Source organism: Cetorhinus maximus, chromosome 3 (assembly GCF_964194155.1).
Source record: "Cetorhinus maximus chromosome 3, sCetMax3.hap1.1, whole genome shotgun sequence".
NCBI classification, from domain to species: domain Eukaryota; kingdom Metazoa; phylum Chordata; class Chondrichthyes; order Lamniformes; family Cetorhinidae; genus Cetorhinus; species Cetorhinus maximus.
This window is the reverse complement of record NC_135881.1, coordinates 125,160,980-125,180,144: the sequence shown is the minus strand read 5'-3', so window position 1 is coordinate 125,180,144 and position 19,165 is coordinate 125,160,980. Positions and strand designations below refer to the sequence as shown.

Here is a 19,165-nt window from a genome sequence, read left to right as displayed (position 1 = left end):
TAATTTAGTTGAAATTGTGTTCACAGATTCTAAATAGAATTATAGGAGTAAAGAACTAATTGAGAAATAGAGAAAAAGTAAATCTAATCCAATAATAAAATTCAATAGGGGCTATTTTTGTCATTGTTGTGCTTGAAGAATGCTCAATTCCAGTAACGAAGAGCAGAAGGAGACCCAACATGAAGCCCTGGCACTTTTGTGGAGAGCTGCAATTGGACGTTGACAACCTACACCTAAAATAGTTGCACAGTATTATTTTAAAATGAGATGGGAAGCGGTATTCTTGGCCCTTCTGCCTCACTTTCATTGCAATGCCTTTGGAACAACCTAATAGCTAGTCCTGGGGGCCTCTCCAATGGTGTGCAGAAAGCCCAAAACTGATGGTTGAGTGCAATTGCAGTTATACAGCTTCGCTATGCACCCCACCAACCACATTTTTGCCTTCTCTTCATGCATGTCCTGCCAGGTACATTGTGCCTGTCTAATGCTATGAGAGAATGAGAATATATTTTCTAGAATGCCCACTGCATCATTGTGTTAGCTCTTGCAATTTTTTTCCACTGTAGACTCACCTTTATTAGCCAAGACAAGTAAGACAAATCTACAATATCCTGTCTAATTTTTGAATTTTTAATCAGCTTTAGATGGTATAAATATGAACTGAAACTGGGTGCACATTTACCTGCAATTCTTAGGAATGTTTGAAGTGTCATTTTCCAGAAGAGTGCTTCTAGTTTAGTTATACTTACTGGATATTTAAAAAACCTCATGTGATCATTCAAAAGCTGCACTGCAAGAATTCTATTTCCAAATAAGAAATGTATGCAATATTTTAGAGTGGCAGCATCATATTTTAAAATAGTACTGCTAAATTGATCTATTGAACTGGTTGTAATAGAGTCTACCTAAAAGGAAAACAAGTCCAAAAATAATTTCTATTTTAACATTGATTTTTTATTATTCAATTAAAGGCAATTTTCAGTGTATATTTTTCTAGTGACCAAGCATTAATACATTAATATAAATAATCATATGCACAAGTCACACAATTACATTAGACTGAATGACAGAAATTTAGTGGTCATTTGGGTTTGGAGTACAGGTTGGCACAGAAATTTCATTTCTTATTGAGTGCCTATGAAAATCAGTATCTAGAATTCAGTGTATTTCAGCTAGCAATGCAACATTAGTTGCTGCTTAATCTCTACACAGGAAATGCTAATAACTTTCAGTAAAAAAATGGGAATAAAAGCACATGGCCTGCAAATCAGTACCTCTACATAAGATAGAGTGCAAAAGCAAAGTTACTGTAGGAACACAGACTGCTACAATAGGTTCTCTATCCTGTTACTTTCCATTATTACCCTGAATGTTTGATACATATCTCTCCCCACCTTAAAGAATGCATAAAGAAAAACAGACAGGTGCACAAAAAAAAATCAAAAAAACACATAATCGCAACAGATTCACTATCAGCTACATGAGAATGATACAGGCACAACAGAATGTGAATAATATAAGCAAAGTCATTGGAGATCCACTAGTACATTTACAATTGTGTATTCTAATATTTCATTAAAAAACCTCTCTGTGAACTCTACCACCATGAATAAATACAGCAAATTCATTAAACACTATCAGTTCTAAGCTCTCCACCATCCCCAGCTGGGCACATATCCTAATTCCTTCACTGGCACCAAGTTGATATTCTACAATTCCCTATTATAAATCACTATCACCACAGGATTGCAGCCATTCAAGAAGGCTCACCACCACATATGCATGGCAACTAGCAACTATGGATGGACAGTAAATGCCACCTTACCAACATCATCCATATCCTAAGAACAAATAATAAATGTATACACATTTTTTCAATCCATTAAACCAGTTCCTCTCTCCCATCAGCAAATGATCCATTTCATTGACCCATCTCTATTTTAGAAGGTTATGGGAAAATCACACAATTAGCAACAAAAAAAAATGGTGTATACATTTCTAAACTCATTAGCAGTTTCGGGGCAAAAAATAAAAAAGATTCACTGTTTTGGTTGTTTTAAAATGCAGCTATCTCCAGTGACACTGGCTTCTATGCGGAAATGAAAATGTGCCTATCTTCAAGAAAGCAACCTCTTCCTCTTGTATGTCTTTCACACTGTATAACTGCAGACATTTTCTTGCTTTTGTATTGGTGCACGATTCTATTTTTTTTTCATGTTGTTACCCACCATCTCACTCTCTTTTTGCACCTTACATGCATTTTGTGCCTTTGGTTCTCTCTCTATTTATATGTTTTTCTTTGTTCTTCATTATGTTCACCATTCTGAACTTATGTTAAACTCCTTTTATTGCATACACTCTAATTTTCTAAGTCTGGCCTCATGACATCAATTGGTAGAGTGTCGGAACTTGAATATATTATCTAAGCTGACATTCCAGGGCATTATTGAAGGATTGCTGTGTTGGTGAAGATATGATACTTCTGATGAGGCACTGCATTGAAGCTGCTTCTGCCTGTTCTAGCAGACATTAAAGATCATATAGTGCTGTTTGAAAAGTGGAAGCTCTGTCGATATCTGTGGGCAACCTTCCTCTCCTAACTTAAAAGTTGTTATTGTTCATCTCAATTCACCTGTGGTCTTTGTGGAGTCAGTCACCTTCTGCATAAAATAGGCTGGTGTCTTTGCCTACATAGCAAGAGCGACTTCTGTTCAAAGTGATACATTGTATGTGAGATGTTTGAGATGTGACAAGACATTATGATAGCAAGACCATTCTTTTTTTCATCTTTCAGGGAGTTCAACTTTAGATTCTTCGACGTTGCTTTGGTGGTTTTATTTGAGATACTTCAGCTTCTGTTGTAGAAACGGACAACACCTTGTGAAAGCAACAAGAAAAAATATCTTTTAAATGGTAAACTCTCATCAATTTTTTTCCCAACATGTTAGTTTTAAACAAAATACTCAGAGCGCCAATATATCTTAATTATTCTTTTTAAATGTGCTTTTCAGGTTCACCAATCAGGCTCTTGCTTTAAAAAAAAACAAGCAAGTAGTTTGTTTCCAGATCTCTGCCTACTCCATTCGTAAACTAACCATTATGGAGCAACAACTCCTGAACACTATTTCAGAACACTAGCCTCCTCTCTCTCTCTGCCTGGATGGAAATGCCCATGTGCCACTTGGTGCTTGCTTTCCTGGAAAAAGGGGAGAACTTGTCACATGGGAAAACCACAGTTAAACCAATTTTCAAACCTCTTTTGCTATGTAAAAATAAAGCACTGTAAGATCTTCATTTAGTTCTTAAAATACAGGAGTACATGGTATTTACAACATGGAAAAGGCCATTCATCCCAATAAGTCCATGTTGATGATTACCCCCCAATCTGTGCAAATAAGCCTGAAATTTTGTGTGTGTGTGTGTATGCATGAGCAATCTGGGTGCAGACAAATCAAGTATGGAGATTTGGATATGTTACGTTCCTAAGTGCAATACACCCAAATCTCTTTGATTTTTTACAATTGATTATTGATCCCTCTGCCCAAATACATCTTTGGCTACAGTAATGGCCCTGCTCTAGAAGTTATAGCTTCATAAGTGCATTTCCACAATTGCTCTTGCTCAGTGGCTCTCCAAATTGCAGTTAAAGTTTCAGGCACAAGAGGAAGCAAGGGTAATTCTTCTGACGTTTTACTGCCTTTTATTGAGCAGCTTTAAAAAAAAATCCTCACAGAAACCAGCTCTATGTTTCCTGAATAGATTTTTATGGCATTACTTCAAGTCATTCTGAAATTTACAAGCTACCCTGATTGAAGGTTCTTAAACATGCTGTGTCTAATGTGTATGAATGATGGTTGAGTAAGTATAAACGTTAAAGTTCCAACTCAAAGAGGAAAGATACCATGCGAGTTCGGCCTTTTCCTTGTGACCCGATTGTGTATGTTGCTTTACGTCCATTTTATGTTAAGGTATGTTCTATTTAGATTTGCAGGAAATTTGAGTGCAAATCAGCAATGGCAATATCAATGTGAGAATGGGTGCATTTTTGAGTCCCTAACTTTCAGGCTACGCCCAAGGAGGAGATTCCACGTCATTGTTCTCATCACATTTTGCTATCTTGTTCCCAATATTTTACCATAGGCTTAACATTGTATAAAGCATACCTCTGTAAGTTTATTTCTGATCAAAGTAGCAGAGACATTTAAGGAATTATCCCCCATGTCCACCTTTGGCATTTCTGGAAGTTTTGGTCCTAATACCACAGTAGTACTATCAGTATCGAATCCATCAAATATATTAATGTTCATTTGTTGATTTATTTTCTTCCTGTCCTGCAGTTGAGCCATCCTGGGAACAAATCTGGAGACACAAGTCCTAACATTAGGGACCCGGCTTTCTCTTTCTGAAGTCCGAGACCCCTTAGAATCACAAGATTTGTCCAAATGCTGGTTGTGAAAACAAGGTAATTCAGATTCAAAACATGATGAGTTTTCTGTATAAAGAGGAATGTCTTTCGGCATTATTCCATGTGATGAAGATATTTGAGAATGTTCTTGTCTGACCCTTGATATGGATGAAGATACTTGATTGTTTGGTTGTGGTGGAGGCAATAACATTGGGTAACCATACATGGAACCTGTATTCCACTCCTGCTGGTTGGGTTCCAAACTTTCACAATGCTCATATTTTTCAGAAAATGCTTCCCTTGTGATATTTGGTAATGTGACTGGATTTCCAACTTTCTTTTCTGCCTTGTACAGGTCTATATCTAAAAGGACAAATGTGAAAAAGTATGATAAATAAATACTTGTTTTAAGTTGGCTAATAAGTTTCCTCAGATATGTACAATCATACTGTATATGCAACATGGATGACAAGCTTCATTGTGAAATAGTAGCATATCACAACACAAGATATTATGGTAAAAATTGTCACTGTTGTACTTCAACATAAACTGACACACCATAGGTTCACTATTCTCATTAGATTAAGGATTTTAAGGCTCAGCTGGTAGCACTCTTTAACAGTTGGTAACTGGTAGATTTGAGCCTTATTCCAGGATTGGAGTACAGAATCTAAACCAAAGCTGGAGTGCAATACAGGGGAGAGATGTTAAGCCAAGGCCCTTCAGCCCTCTCAAGTGGATGTAAAAGTTCCTGTGGCATTCTTTTGAAGAGTTCTACCCAACATCCTGGCCAATATTTATCCCAACCACATCACTATAAGACACTATCTGATCGTTCTCTCATTGCTATTTATGGGATCTTGTGTGCAAATTGTTGTAATATTTGAAACTAAGCAGCCAATGTCTATCGTTCAAAAGCACTTCATTGGCTGTGAAGTGCATTGAGACATTGAGGTGGTGCATGAATGCAAATTCTTCCCTTTTCTTACAGCTAATTTAATGCACTCTATTTGTTAATTTCGTGGATTAAAATAGTGTTACTCATAATCAGAATCATAGAATGATATAATAGAGAAGGCAGCCATTCAGCCTATCACATATAAGAAGTACACAATTAGTCCCACTACCGATTGCTGATAGATTTTCCCATTCAAGTATTTATTCTTTTCTCTTTGAAAGTTATTAATGAAACTGCTTCCACGACCTTTCAGGCAGTGCATTTCAGATCACAACTCATTGAATATTTTTTTTCCTTCAAGTCACCTCAAGTTTTATGGCCAGTTACCTTAAATCTGTTTACTCTGATTACCAAACTTCCTGCCACTGGAAGCAGTTCCTCCTTATTTACTCTTGTCAAAACCCTTCATGATTTTGCAGATCTATCAAATCTCCTTAAACTTCTCTGCTCTAAGGAGAAGAATGCAGTTGCTCCTGTAATGTCTTTTATCCTAAGTACCATTCCAATAAATCATCTTTGCACCCCAAGGTCTTGACATTCTTCCTAAAGTGTAATGCCCAGAATTGGCCACAATAACCCAGCTGTGGCCTAACCAGTGTTCTATAAAGATTTAGCCAGGCTTTCTTGCTTTTTTACTCCATTTCTATTTATAAAACCAAGGATTTTGTATGTCTTTTTAACAGCCTTCTCAACTTGTCCTCCCACCTTAAAAGACTTGCATACACATATCACCATGTCTCTTTTATCCTGCATCCTTTAAAATTGTACCATTTAGTTTATATTGCATCTCATTCTTCCAACTAAAATGAATCACTCCGCTCTGGAGTTAAATATCATCTGCTGTATCAGCCATGTGTCCTCCTGAAGCCTGTAACCATCCTCCTCACTGGTTTACATTTCCAAGTACGCTGGTTATGGATGACATTTTATCAGAACAGAAATCTAACATTTTACAAAATGTTAAAAATAATTTCAAGTTTACAATTTAACCCAAAGCAAATGAGCCTATTATACTAAACACTAAAATACATTTAATGCATGTTGCTGAAAAAAAGAGGCACGCTGTCAAACCTTTTCATCTTGCATTCATCACAATATTTTAGTAAAGGGAGAAACAATTTATACTGCAAGAGAAGGGGGTGCTGGTTGATTGGCAAGCAAACTCTGATTGTTAGAGGCATTGCCATGGAGAATGCACCAGGGAACACTCAACTGCTAAACTTTTTGTTCAAATTCAAAACAGGCAGGTCAACTCTGATTGGTTCATCTCATGGCAATGCCTTGACCAGGGAACGGCTGTCTCACAAGCTATTATTTAGTTGGAAAAGATGCAATGCGTGGACATGCTCCTTCAGTCTGCAAAGGACCGGGACCTGTGTGTGAATATATGTGGCTCTAGTATGCGTAAATGAATTACATTGCGAGCCCGACTGATAATAAATTGGTTTTCTGTGTAATTCTTGGCACAATCTGGATTGTTTGGCAAGTGTTGTCCAATCACGGAATCACATCTAACGTTGGACACTGCTGAGTTTTGCAAGCACTGGCTAGTTGGGTACAGTCTGTACTTTGCCTGTTGCAAGCATCCGAAAGGACGTGCTGCTTGATAAGATTCCTTGGGACGTACGGCCTACATACCTGGCATCATACCGGCACTGAAATTCATATACAACATTACTCATTTGTAATAGGCAGAACATCTTTTTGATTTGACAGCAGCATCCTGTTAGTGGAGAATACTACTTGTGCTGCTACTGCATAATAACAGCGTGAAACGATTGGCTTCACCTCAAATTTTTGAGACATCTTACTCTTCCAGGGTAATCTGAGGTAGAGTGAGCACTTTTCAAGACTGAATGTGGCGGCCTTAGGCCCATTCATGAGTTTGCGCAATATACAGCAAGCATTGATCTGATTAGGGTAACCATTATCCTGCAGGATGGCTTTGATGCATCCAATTTCAGCATCAAGCTTGCATGGTACGTAAATGGCTTTACATTTATGCACATAAACTTTTCTCTGTTGGTTACAGTATTTTAAATTTTGTGAGTTCAGAGGATTGGAAAAAACTGCTCTACCCTATCTAGATGTGGCCAAGTGCATCTGCCCATCTGCTCCAAAAAGAACATCTCTGCACTTCTGATCTCCTGAATTGCTCTTGATAAGTCAGAAAATGTATTAGACCATAAAACATGCCATAGTGTATTACTCTGCTGCTAGGGTGCTCTCTTAGATGGCACAATTGCAAGTGCTGTGAAAAGAAACATTGAATTCATTTACACATTACTTGCTGTTGTTGAAGGAAGTTTGTAGAACAACAGCTGGTCTTGGAAATCAACAAAAAATGTTAATTTTCACTGCTAACTCTTCAGTTGTTATCACTTCATGAATATAGTACTTGAGCCGAGCGTTACACTTGCATATGACACTTTCAAATATTGCAAACAATAGATATAACAACTTTTTATTTTTAGCACTGGAATACCTATAATTGTATTCAGAATGTCTGAAGCATGCAAACTTTAATGCTTTGCAATGGAAAGATTAATGTGTTCTTTATAAATTGAAAAGACTAACTACATTTTCATGTTAAGAAATAAATAAACTACTTTTTGGCTTTGTTGTAAGATGACAAAAGGGAAGTTACATAAATGAAAAAGAATTCTGTGAACAAACCTTTGTTACTTGTTGCTCTCATTATGTACTTTCTCCTCTCTTTTAATTTTTCTCTGGTATCCTCCACTGTTTCGAACTCTGGGGCATAACACACATGAAGCAAGCTACCAAAGAAACTTCGCTCATCCTGTTTGCGTTTTGCTATTCTGAGAAATGGTTTAAACATATAGTTAAATACTGTTCTTAAGCATTAGAGTATACTTTCTGAAAGTGAACTTTGTTTATACAAAAATAAAATACAGAAATGATTATATGAAATTGTATTTTCAAGAAAACACACATTTATCTATTCCTCTTTCCAGATTATTTATTATCCAGTAACATTTTTACAAAAACAAAATATTTTTAAATAGCCAAGAACAACTAAAAATATAGAATTTTAAGTGTCTTAAAAGAAGTGTTTTAAGAGTCAAAATACAATACAAAATACAATTGCACACTTGCACAATTTTCATTTTTAAAATTCATTTATGGGGTGTGTGGGCGTCGCTGGCTGGGCCAACATTTATTGCCCATCCCTAATTGCCCCTGTTCAGAGGGCATTTAAGACTCAACCACATTGCCAGACCAGGTAAGGACGGCAGATCCCTAAAGGACATTAGTGAGCCAGATGGGTTTTTACAACAACCCACAATGGTTTCATGGTCATCTTTTAATTCCAGATTTTTACTGAATTCAAATTCCACCATCTGCCGTGACAGGATTTGAACCCCAGAGCATTACACTGGGTTTCTAGATTACAGCGACAATACCACTACGCCATTGCCTCCCTATCTTGTTGCAAGATTCCCAGTTGGACTAAAGATATGGTTAAAATTACCAGAGATTTGAAATTGAATTTTATCAATCTTGTACATTAATTGTACAAAGTAGCAGAGAAAAAAGTAGTAACTCTAAATTATTTGGCAAATGGATTTTGCTTGTACCTGGGAGATGCTACATTCGTCATAATGAAAACTAGCTATATTTCATTTAAAATGAAGTAAATTTGATACACACTACTACCGACAGCATATCTTTTACCTGTAAGATTTTCAAACATGAAATTTTAGGCTATACCCAAGACTGAACCACAGACTAAGGTTGCACACCACCCAGTGTCCAATTTACTGCCTTGAATGGAAAAGCATTTTGTACAGTATTCCTAAATACACTTTGAATGACTCAGACACTTAAATAAAAATAAAACTGATAATTTGTTACTTTGGCTTGTCTCCTAATGAAGTAAGTTCATAACAAAAATAATTTAACTGTGATTAAGGTACAAAACAAAATAACAACATGCTTAATTGTTTTCACACCAATAAATGATCCTAGTTCATTACCTCGCATTCTGTAATCTTTGGTATTTGATATGATAAACTTCTGTGAACTCCTCAGCTGGGTACTCATGCAACACAGAATACTCTTCAATGGTTCCATATAAAGCAAAGAGTTCAATCAGCTCCTTCATGACTCCCACAGCTGGCACTCCTTGTATTAGCAGGTGTCTTGATTCCAGATTTATAGTGTACACCTAGATCATTGTGAAACATTATTGTGAGGGAAACATAAAGCTGCTGACCTAATAATTGCTAATGTTATTGCATTGCTTTAGACTGATAACATGGTCAGACAACAGAACAGAAGCCAACACTATTTATACTTCCAGGAGTTTTTCTTTAATATCTGATAAATAACGTTTAACATTAATGTGTTTAACCAGTATTCTTACATTATCCTGTGAAAGTCAATATTACACTCCAAATACATTACATTTTTGCTTTAGGTATTGAATTGATCTTGTTGTACAATGCTCAGCATGCTCCACCTGGAATGAGCACAACCAAGTAATAAATTTGCAAAGAAGAATGAACCTTTATTCATAAAGTACTTTTCACAACCACAGGACAGCCCAAAGTGGTTCACAATTAGAAAAATACTTATGAAGTATAGCAACTGTGTACTGTAGAGCAGTCAACTTGTGTACAGCAAGGCCCCACAAACAGCACTAAGATAAATAAAAAAATAATCTGTTCTGGTGACGTTGGTTGATGGCCACCAGAACGCCTCTGCTCTTCTTCGAATACTGCCACTATATCTTTTACAACTAACTGAAAGGGCAGATTTGATTGAAAGTCTCATCTGAAAGTCAGCATCTCTGACAGTATTTTTACACTGCACTGAGTGCTATTTTTGATTATGGCCCAGATTTTGCTGTACTTAACAATAGTGAGGCTGTTTGCACTTACTGTTGTCAGAGGGGAAAACAAAGCAACTTCTGGCATTTGAGGAAGATGGTGTGATCAGCCATGTCAAAGGCTGCAGATAGGTTGGGAAGGATTAGGAGAGAAAGTTTTTCTTTGTCACAGTCACTTATGACTTTGATAAGAGCCATTTCAGTACTTTTGGCAAGGTCTGATTTGGGGGGGGATTCAAACATGGAGGAGCAGGAAAGATGAGCACAGATTTGGGAGGCAACAGCACATTCAAGGAATTGAGAAGAAAGGAAGATTGAAGATGGCTTGGTAGATTGCATGGACAGAGATGCCAAGGTTGTTCTTTTGAGTAGAGGGATGATAATGGCAGATTCAAAGGAGGGGTGATAGTACCTGAGGAGGGAGAACTTTAACAATGTTAGCTAACAGAAAAGCCAGAAGGGAAGTTGGACAATCAACAATTTAGTGGGATTAGGACTGAAGATCAAAATGAGCTCAGAGAGGGCTGGGAACTTTAAATGGAGAGATTAAGGGAGCCTCGGAGGGCAGTGAACTCAGGGGAAAGAGAGCATGACGAGATGGAGGTTGAAATCAGCAAGGGTAAGTTGTCAGTTGTCACTTGATTCAGAGACAAGAAACTATGAGCGAGGAATACCAGGGTGCACAAAGTACTGTGAGGGACAGAAAGCACTAGTATTGAGAATAGTAAGTTAATAGGTAAAGTCAGGGCAAGGGAGAAAGTAACAAAATCTAAATCAGGGTTACTATGCATGTATGTGAATGCGCCGAGTACAGTAAATAGGATTGGGGAGTTACAGGCACAGATTGCCACGTGGAAATATGATGTTGTGGTGATAACAGAGATCTGGCTCAAGGAAGGGCAGAACTGGGTGTTAAATATTCCCAGGTACAAGGTGTTCAGAAAAGATAGGAAAGGAAGGAATGGAGGAGGGGTGGCAGTATTGGTTAGGGAGAGCATTGCAGTGCTGGAGAAATAGGATGTCCCAGAGGATTCAAGGACAGAATCAATTTGGCTAGAGCTAAGGAACAAAAAGGGTGCAATTACATTGCTCGGTGTAGTTTATAGACTGCCAAATAGTGAGAAGGACATAGAAGAACAAATCTTCAGGGGAAATTGCAGAGAGATGCAGGCATATCAGAGTAGTTACAATGGGGGACTTTAATTGCTCGAACGTAGACTGGGACAGTGGTAGTGTCAAGGGTGGAGAGAGACAAAAGTTCCTAGATTGTGTTCAGGAGAATTCCCTACAGCAGTATGTGTCCAATCCAACAAGAAAAGATGCATTGTTGGACCTGGTTCTTGGAAATGAGGTAGGCCAAGTAGATCAAGTGTCAGTGGGGGAACATTTAGGAGACAAGTGATCATGGTATTGTACGTTTTAGGATGATGATAGAAAAGGATGATAGGCAATCCAGAGTAAGAAAAATTAACTAGACAAGAGCCGACTTTGATGGGGCAAGAACGGAGCTGGGACAGATAGACTGGGATGGAAGATTGGCAGGGAAAACTGCAGCTGAACAATGGGCTACCTTCAAAAAAGAATTGGTTTGGGCACAGTCAAGGTATATTCTATTGAAAGGGAAAGGTAAGGCAGACAAATCCAGAGCTCCCTGGATGAAAAAGGAGATTGAAATTAAGATAAAGGAGAAAAAGTGTGCTTATGATAGGTGTCAGGTAGAAAATACAATTGAGAACCAAGAGGAATACAGAAGGGTCAGAGGGAGGTGAAAAAGCATATTTGAGAAGTGAAGGGGGGTTATAAGAAAAGACTGGCAGCTAACATGAAGGAGAATCCCTAAGTTTTCTAGACATATAAATAGTAAAAGGTGGTAAAAGAAAGAGTAGGGCTGATTAGGGACCGAAAAGGGAATTTACACATTGACGAAGGGGCCGTGGCTGAGGTATTAAATTGCATCTGTCTTTACCAAGGAGGTAGATGCTACCCAGGCCACGGTGAGAGGAGAGGAAATTGTCACTAGAAGGGTTCAAAATTGACAAGGAGGGAGTGTTGAATAGACTGTCAGTGCTTAAAGTTGACAAGGCACCGGTACCACATGAGATGCATCCAAGGATATTGAAGGAAGTGAGAGTAGAAATTGCAGGGGTGCTGGCCATAATCTTTCAGTCTTCCCCAGACTCAGGGGGTGGTGCCAGAGGACTGGAGAATTGCAAACATTATGCCCTTGTTCAAAAAAGGTTGTAAGGATAAGCCTAGTAATTACAGAACAATCAGCTTAAGTTCAGTGGTGGGCAAGATTCTAGAAACAATTATTTGCGATAGAATTAGTAGTCACATGGAAAAATATGGGTTTATAAGGAAGAGCCAGCATGGATTTCTAAAGGGAAAATCGCGTTTAACTAACTTGGAGTTATTTGAAGAGGTAACAGAAAAGGTCAATGAGGGGAATGCTGTTGATGTGGTGTACATGAACTTTCAAAAGGCATTTGACACAGTGCCACACTTGTGAGAAAAGTTATTGCTCATGGAATAAAAGGGACAGTAGCAACGCGGATACAAAATTGGCTGAAAAATAGAAAGCAGAGAGTAATGGTCAATGGATATTTTTCGGGCTGGAGGAAGATTTGTAGTGGAGTTCCACAGGGGTCGGTATTGGGACCCTTGCTTTTCCTGATATATATTAAGATCTAGATCTTGGTGTGTAGGGGACAATTTCAAAGTTTGCAGATGATGCGAAGCTTGAGAGTGTTGTGAACTGCGAGGAAGATGGTGTGGAACTTCAAGAGGACATTGACAAGTTGGTGGAGTGGGCAGATAGGTGGCAGATGAAGTTCAATGTAGAAAAGTGTAAGGTGATGCATTTTGGTAGGAAGAACATGGACAGACAATACAAAATAAGGGGTGAAATTTTGAAGGGGGTGCAGGAGCAGAAAGACTTGGGTGTATATGTGCATAGATCATTGAAGGTGGCAGGACAGGTGGAGAGAGCAGTTAATAAAGCATATTTTATCTGGACTTTATTAATAGGGGCACAGGGTACAAGAGCAGGGAGGTTATGCTGAATTTATATAAGACACTCGTTAGACCTCAGCTGGAATACTGTGTACAACTCTGGGTGCCACATTATAGGAAGGATGTGAACACATTGGAGAGACCAGAAGAGGTTTACAAGAATGGTTCCAGGAATGAGAAACTTCAGTTATGAGGATAGACTGGAGAGGTTGGGGCTAAGAGGAGATTTGATAGAGATATTCAAAATCATGAGGGGGGTTGGACAGAGTAGATAGGGAGAAAATGTTCCTGCTCGTAAAAGGATCAAGAACGAGAGGGCACAGATTTAAAGTAATTTGCAAAAGAAGTGAATGTGACGTGAGAAAAACTTTTTCACACAACGAGTGGTTCGGGTCTGGAATGCACTGCCCGGAAATATGGTGGAGGCAGGTTCAATCGAGGCATTCAAGAGGGCATTAAATTATTATTTGAATAGAAACAATGTGCATGGGTACAGGGAAAAGGCAAGGCAACGGCACTAAATCATAATTTGGAAAGCCGGTGCAGACACAATGGGCTGAATAGCCTCCTTCTGTGCCGTTAAAATCCTGTGAAGACAGGAAAGCAGTGAAACTATCTTGGTCAAAAAACTGACATAGTACTTGGTTGGGCGGTTAGTGAGTGAAATTTTAAATGAGAGGCGAGAATGCTCAAGACAAAACAATTGCCAAAAGAGTAGGGGTACAGACCAATGTGTGATTTAGTGATACCATCATTGCAGCAGTATGGACAAAGAAAAGTGGCGGTTATAACCAGATGGGAAGGCTTCATCAACACTTCAGTTAAGTTTCCATTCAGGCCATGATGTTGGTGCAATCATCCACAATGAGTTCATAAATGATAAATTTGTGTTCACAAGTGAATGGACATCCTAGGGGAAGAGGGGTGTTGTAGCTAACCAACTGGCAGAATCCACAGAGTCAGCTCTGGGAGGGGCAGGTTGGACAGGGAAGTGTTTGGAAAACAGCTCCCAGCAGGTTTGCTGGGAAGAAAGGTCAGCGAGAGAGTAGGACAATTGGAGGTTGCTTTTGTAAAGAGTTGGCGACAAGGGCCCCTCTGTCCGTCAGAGGATGCCAAGAGAGGCACAGATGGAAGTTGCAGACTTACCTCAGCAGGAGTTAAGCCTCCAAGGGTAGGAAGTTCAAGGAGTACTGAAGGTTTGGGTTAGGGATTTGGGAAAGCAGAGTACCTGAAGGAAGAGAAAAGAAATGATGCATGACTACAGGGTCAAGGGGTCTAGACAGGGTAAAGAGAAAAGCAAAAAGTGACAGAGTAAACAGTAGAAATAGAACTGATGGGCTCAGGTCTCCGGCAGCAGCCAAAAAAACACATAAGACAGAGACACAGGGAAAACTCAAGTTACATAAGAAACAGGAGCAAGTAGGCCATTTGGCCCGAGCCTGCTCCGTCATTCAACTTCTACCTCAATGCCAATTTTCCACATCCCCATATCTGTTGATATCTTTAATATCTAGAAATCTATCAATCTCCAACTTAAATATACTCAACGACTGGCCTCCACAGCCCTCTGGGTAGAGAATTCGAAGAATCACCACCCTCAGTGAAGAAATTCCTGCTCATTTCATTCCTAAATGATCTCCTATTCTGAGACTATGTCCCTTGTTCTAGACCCGCCCCCAGACAGGGGAAACATCCTTTCTGCATCTACCTGTTGAGGTCTGGAATTAGTCTGGTGAACCTTCATTGAACTCCCTCTATGGTAGGGAGACCAAACTGTTCGTAATACTCCAGGTACGGTCTCACCAAGGCTCTATCCAACTGCAGCAAGACAACTTTACTCCTGTACTCAAATCCTCTTGTAATAAAGGCCAACATACCATTTACCTTCCTAACTGCTTGCTGCACCTGCATGTTAGCTTTCATTGACTTATGATCAAGGATACCCAGATCCTTTTGGACATCAACACTTCCCAATCTCTCACCATTCAAGAAATACACTGCATTTCTGTTTTTCCTACCATTTTTTCACATTATATTCCATCTGCAATGTTCTTGTCCACTTGCTTAGCCAGTCTAAATCCCCCTGAAGTCTCTTTGCATCCTCCTCACAACTCAGATGCCCATCTAGTTTTGGCATCAGCAAATAGGCCCATTTATGCAGGTATTATTTGGATAGAGATATCCTGGTAGCAAGAAGACAACAGGAGGGAATCAACATTTAAAGCCAGGGGTCCTGGGATGGGATAAAGTTAAAGTAGGTAGGGCGAACCTGGCATATCCAAGTTCAGAGGTGTGTGTTGGGAGAATTAAGTCCAGAAGCTACTTGATGGATAGTGTGTTAGATGACGTACTGATGATGGTATTACCAAGGGAAATTAAGATATAGGTATGCAGAATCAGTTGTACTGCAGAAAAAAAATGAAGCTGGAAGTCACCGTCAGATCCCATAGCAACAGCAATTTTTTCTTCTTCTTTTGTGGTATGAGAGCATTGCTGGTTAGGCCAACTTTGGTTATCCATCCCTATTTGCCCTTAAGAAGTTGGTGGCAAGTTGCCTTCTTAAACCATTGCAGTCCATGTGGTGTAGGTACCACCCACAGTGGTGTCAGGAATGGAGTTCCAGGATTTTGACCCAGCAACAGTGAAAGAATGGCAATATAGTTCCAAGTCAGAATGGTGTTTGATTTGTAGGGAAAGTTGCAGGTGGTGGTGTTCCTCTGCATCTGCAGCCTTTGTCCTTCTAAGTTGGTGGATGGGGTACTGATCAAGCGGATTGCTTGAGTAATTGTACTTCAGCCCAGGACAATGAATCTCTGGTGAAGGATCAAAACTATTCCAGAGTTTAGAGGGTTAAATTGAGACCGGGATTATACTCTCTTACGTTTATAAGGTGATCGAAGGGATTTGCAAAGATGAAGGGATCAGATTGAGAAAAGACGGAGAAACAATTTCCTTTTGTGGGGAATCCAGTACAAAGTAAATGTTACCATTCAAACTTAGCCATTTAATAGTGAAATTAAGAAGCATTTTCCAACACAAAGAGGAGATTTGGAACAGGCTCAATCTCTTGAGATGAAAACGATAAATAATCTCCAGCGATGATCCAAGAAAAACTAAAATATTCGCAACTTTCCACAAGATGTTTCCAGGGGCCCTGGCAGCCATGTTGTAACTACCATTATACAAGTTATATTGAATTCAATCAGAGACGCAACAGTTTTTTCTACGCTGAGCGTGAAGCTGTTACTGAAAAACTGGGATAAAAACAAAAAACTACTGCGGATGCTGGAAATCCAAAACAAAAACAGAATTACCTGGAAAAACTCAGCAGGTCTGGCAGCATCGGCGGAGAAGAAAAGAGTTGACGTTTCGAGTCATGAATCCTACCCCCACCTTAAACCAGCTTATATTACACCGCTCTCCTAATATTACTCAGTTCTGTTGAAGGGTCGTGAGGACTCGAAACGTCAACTCTTTTCTTCTCCACCGATGCTGCCAGACCTGCTGAGTTTTTCCAGGTAATTCTGTTTTTGTACTGAAAAACTGGGGCCAATTGCTCGTCCCACTCATAGACTGTACCAAGCACCAAATACTCAGGCAATACTTACTTTAACAGCCCTCAGCCTTCGACCCTCTCGGTACTTGGGCCGTGTAAAACAGACATTTTCCTGTTGATGGTGTTTCAACAACTCCGGAGCTTGGGCAGCCATCTTCAACCGGAAAGCAGGCGACCGCAATCAAACACCGACCACTCGATGACTCGCAACTCCACAGCCCTTTGGAGAAGCCCCGCCTTCCTTGAGCGTCTATTGGGCGCCCTATTCCCCTCCTCGGGAAGTGATAAGCCGGTTAGATGTCAATCAAAGGGTTTGGTTGCCATCAGTGAGTGGTCTCGAAGTTGGCGGATGCCTGACTTCAGGAATGCAGGTTGAATTCGAATCTATCCTGCGGCTAACGGAATAAGCGAGGGGGCGGCGCGAGGCTCTGCTCGCGGAACCGTTGGCCAGCGTGGGGCCGGTGTGCGATTGGGAGGCCGGGCCGGCGGACGGAATGCTGGGGGTCGGGGCCGTGTGTGTGCAGCTCAGGCTCAGCAACACCAAGGACTGCTTCCTGCACCTGGCATCGCAGCGAGCGTCGCAACTTCACCTGGAGGAGGTGATGGCCGCCGCCAATGGCAGCTTCTCTCTCTACTCTTTCTCCCGACTGTCTTACTTTACACCTGGTTGCCCTGAAATAGTGGTGGTGATGGGTCCGTGGGTAGTGGCCACTTCCTGGGCCATTTAAGAGGTCAGCTGAGCTAATAGTCAACCACGTTGTTGTGGGGTTAGAGCCACATATAGGCCACACTGGGTAAAGACGGCAGATTTCGTTCCCTGAAAAGGACATTAGTGAAATGGTTGGATATTTACATTAGCCCAGATCCTTCCCGTCTCTGGATTGTTGAAGACCGGACATACGACTTAAGAGGTGCTACGGGATCCCTCAGAAGTCCCATTATGCAGGCCTCCTTGGGAATTGCCGGGGAAGATTGAACTTCCAATGCGCAATTCCCATACTCCACGGGACTCAAAATTTACTGTAACAGATGGCTAAAAGCACTATTGACTAAACATTTTATTTTTGTATGCAGCTTCTCCTTTAAACTACAGGGAGTAACAGTCCACTTTTATGTTTATAACCCATCGTACTCTCCACAGAATTACAGCCCTTTTAATAAACAGTCCACAGTTGCTCCCAGCTTGCAATGTGTTCTGGTATCCTGATTTTTGTCGAGTCGTAACTCAAGTGACTGTCTCCGGGTGCTTTCTTATGTTTTTGGAAAGTTCCTTAAATCCAGCTCCAGCAGTAAAGTCTGTCCTGATGATTCTACCTGCTGGCCATGTCAGGATTAATCTCCTGGAAACCTTAGATGACTGCAGGATGCATTTCTTTGACTGGAGACCATCTCCCTCTTGCATCTGGCTGTGGTAGCTCGCAAAGCCAAGCATCCTTTCCTCTCTGCTGACCACATAGAACCTCTGTTGCCTTTGTGTGATAGTTATTGATTTGTAGGGAAGCCTGTAATCTAATCTCAAAATGGCTTCCCAATGGCAATGTGCAACACATTAACCTTGCATCCTGGTAGAAATGCTAATTAGCTATCCTTGATCTCAACTCCCTTTTATCCTAGAAGTAAATGGACAATCTACAACACAACTGTTTACAGCCCAATACCAACAACACCTTCCTGGGACTTTACGAGACTCATTGTCGACTCATTGTAAACTCAGAGACTGCTGCCATTGTCTTCAAGCATAAATACTGTGCACGTTCTCAGTAAAGCAATCTAAGCCTTCCTTTGATCTCTGACAATTAAGCACCCAGGCTTACTGTCGGGCAGAATTCAGAACAGGTCACTTGACCCCCCCCCCCCCCCACACCTCCTTCATTTATCCTAAATTTAAGGTACTGTCCTAAAAATAATCAGCTTATAAACCTCATAATTGTAACAGAATCTAGAGCCAAGGGGTGCAGTTTAAAAATAAGGGATCTCCCATTTAAGATGGAAATGAGGAGGAGCTGAGTTAGACAGAATTTTGATTGGTAAGGGTGTTAAAGGGTTTTGGGGGACAAGCAAGAAAATTGAGTTATGGCCACAATCAGATTAGCCATGATCTTGTCAAATGGCAGAACAGGCTCAATGGGCCAATAGTCCTACTCCTGTTACTCATAATGAAATAATTCTAATTTCTCCCCCTTTATTTAAAAAAAAATCATCCTTTGCTGGTTTCTAAAATTTTCCGAATCATCTGGGCTATCACTAATCTTCGCAGCATTTTGCTACATTTCTTTCAATTATGTACGATCCTTAACTTTAGTTAGCCATAGATTGTTCATCCTTTTCATAGAGGTGAGTCAGAATCAGATCATCCATAATCTATTGAATGGCACAACA

The 19,165-nt window shown here is 40.0% G+C and overlaps 2 protein-coding genes across 5 annotated transcripts in view; one reads left to right on the top strand and one right to left on the bottom strand.

Annotated features, from left to right (window-relative positions):
- Nucleotides 1-932: 932 nt before the first annotated feature.
- Nucleotides 933-17,008, bottom strand: rbm48 (RNA binding motif protein 48). The gene is made up of 5 exons (XM_078538925.1): nt 16,839-17,008; nt 9,365-9,555; nt 8,040-8,185; nt 4,164-4,768; nt 933-2,877 (listed from the first exon to the last, which is right to left on the bottom strand). Exons 1-5 carry the CDS (start codon nt 16,938-16,940, stop codon nt 2,806-2,808), a joined length of 1,116 nt encoding a protein of 371 aa, XP_078395051.1. The 5' UTR covers nt 16,941-17,008; the 3' UTR covers nt 933-2,805.
- An 80-nt stretch (nt 17,009-17,088) lies between these two features.
- Nucleotides 17,089-19,165, top strand: part of pex1 (peroxisomal biogenesis factor 1) — an 88,663-nt gene continuing 86,586 nt past the window's right edge. For all 4 annotated transcript variants that reach the window (XM_078538913.1, XM_078538914.1, XM_078538912.1 and 1 more), the window contains exon 1: nt 17,089-17,385. In XM_078538913.1, the coding sequence (XP_078395039.1) occupies nt 17,281-17,385 (105 nt within the window). In that variant the 5' untranslated portion in view covers nt 17,089-17,280. The remainder of the gene's footprint in view (nt 17,386-19,165) is intronic.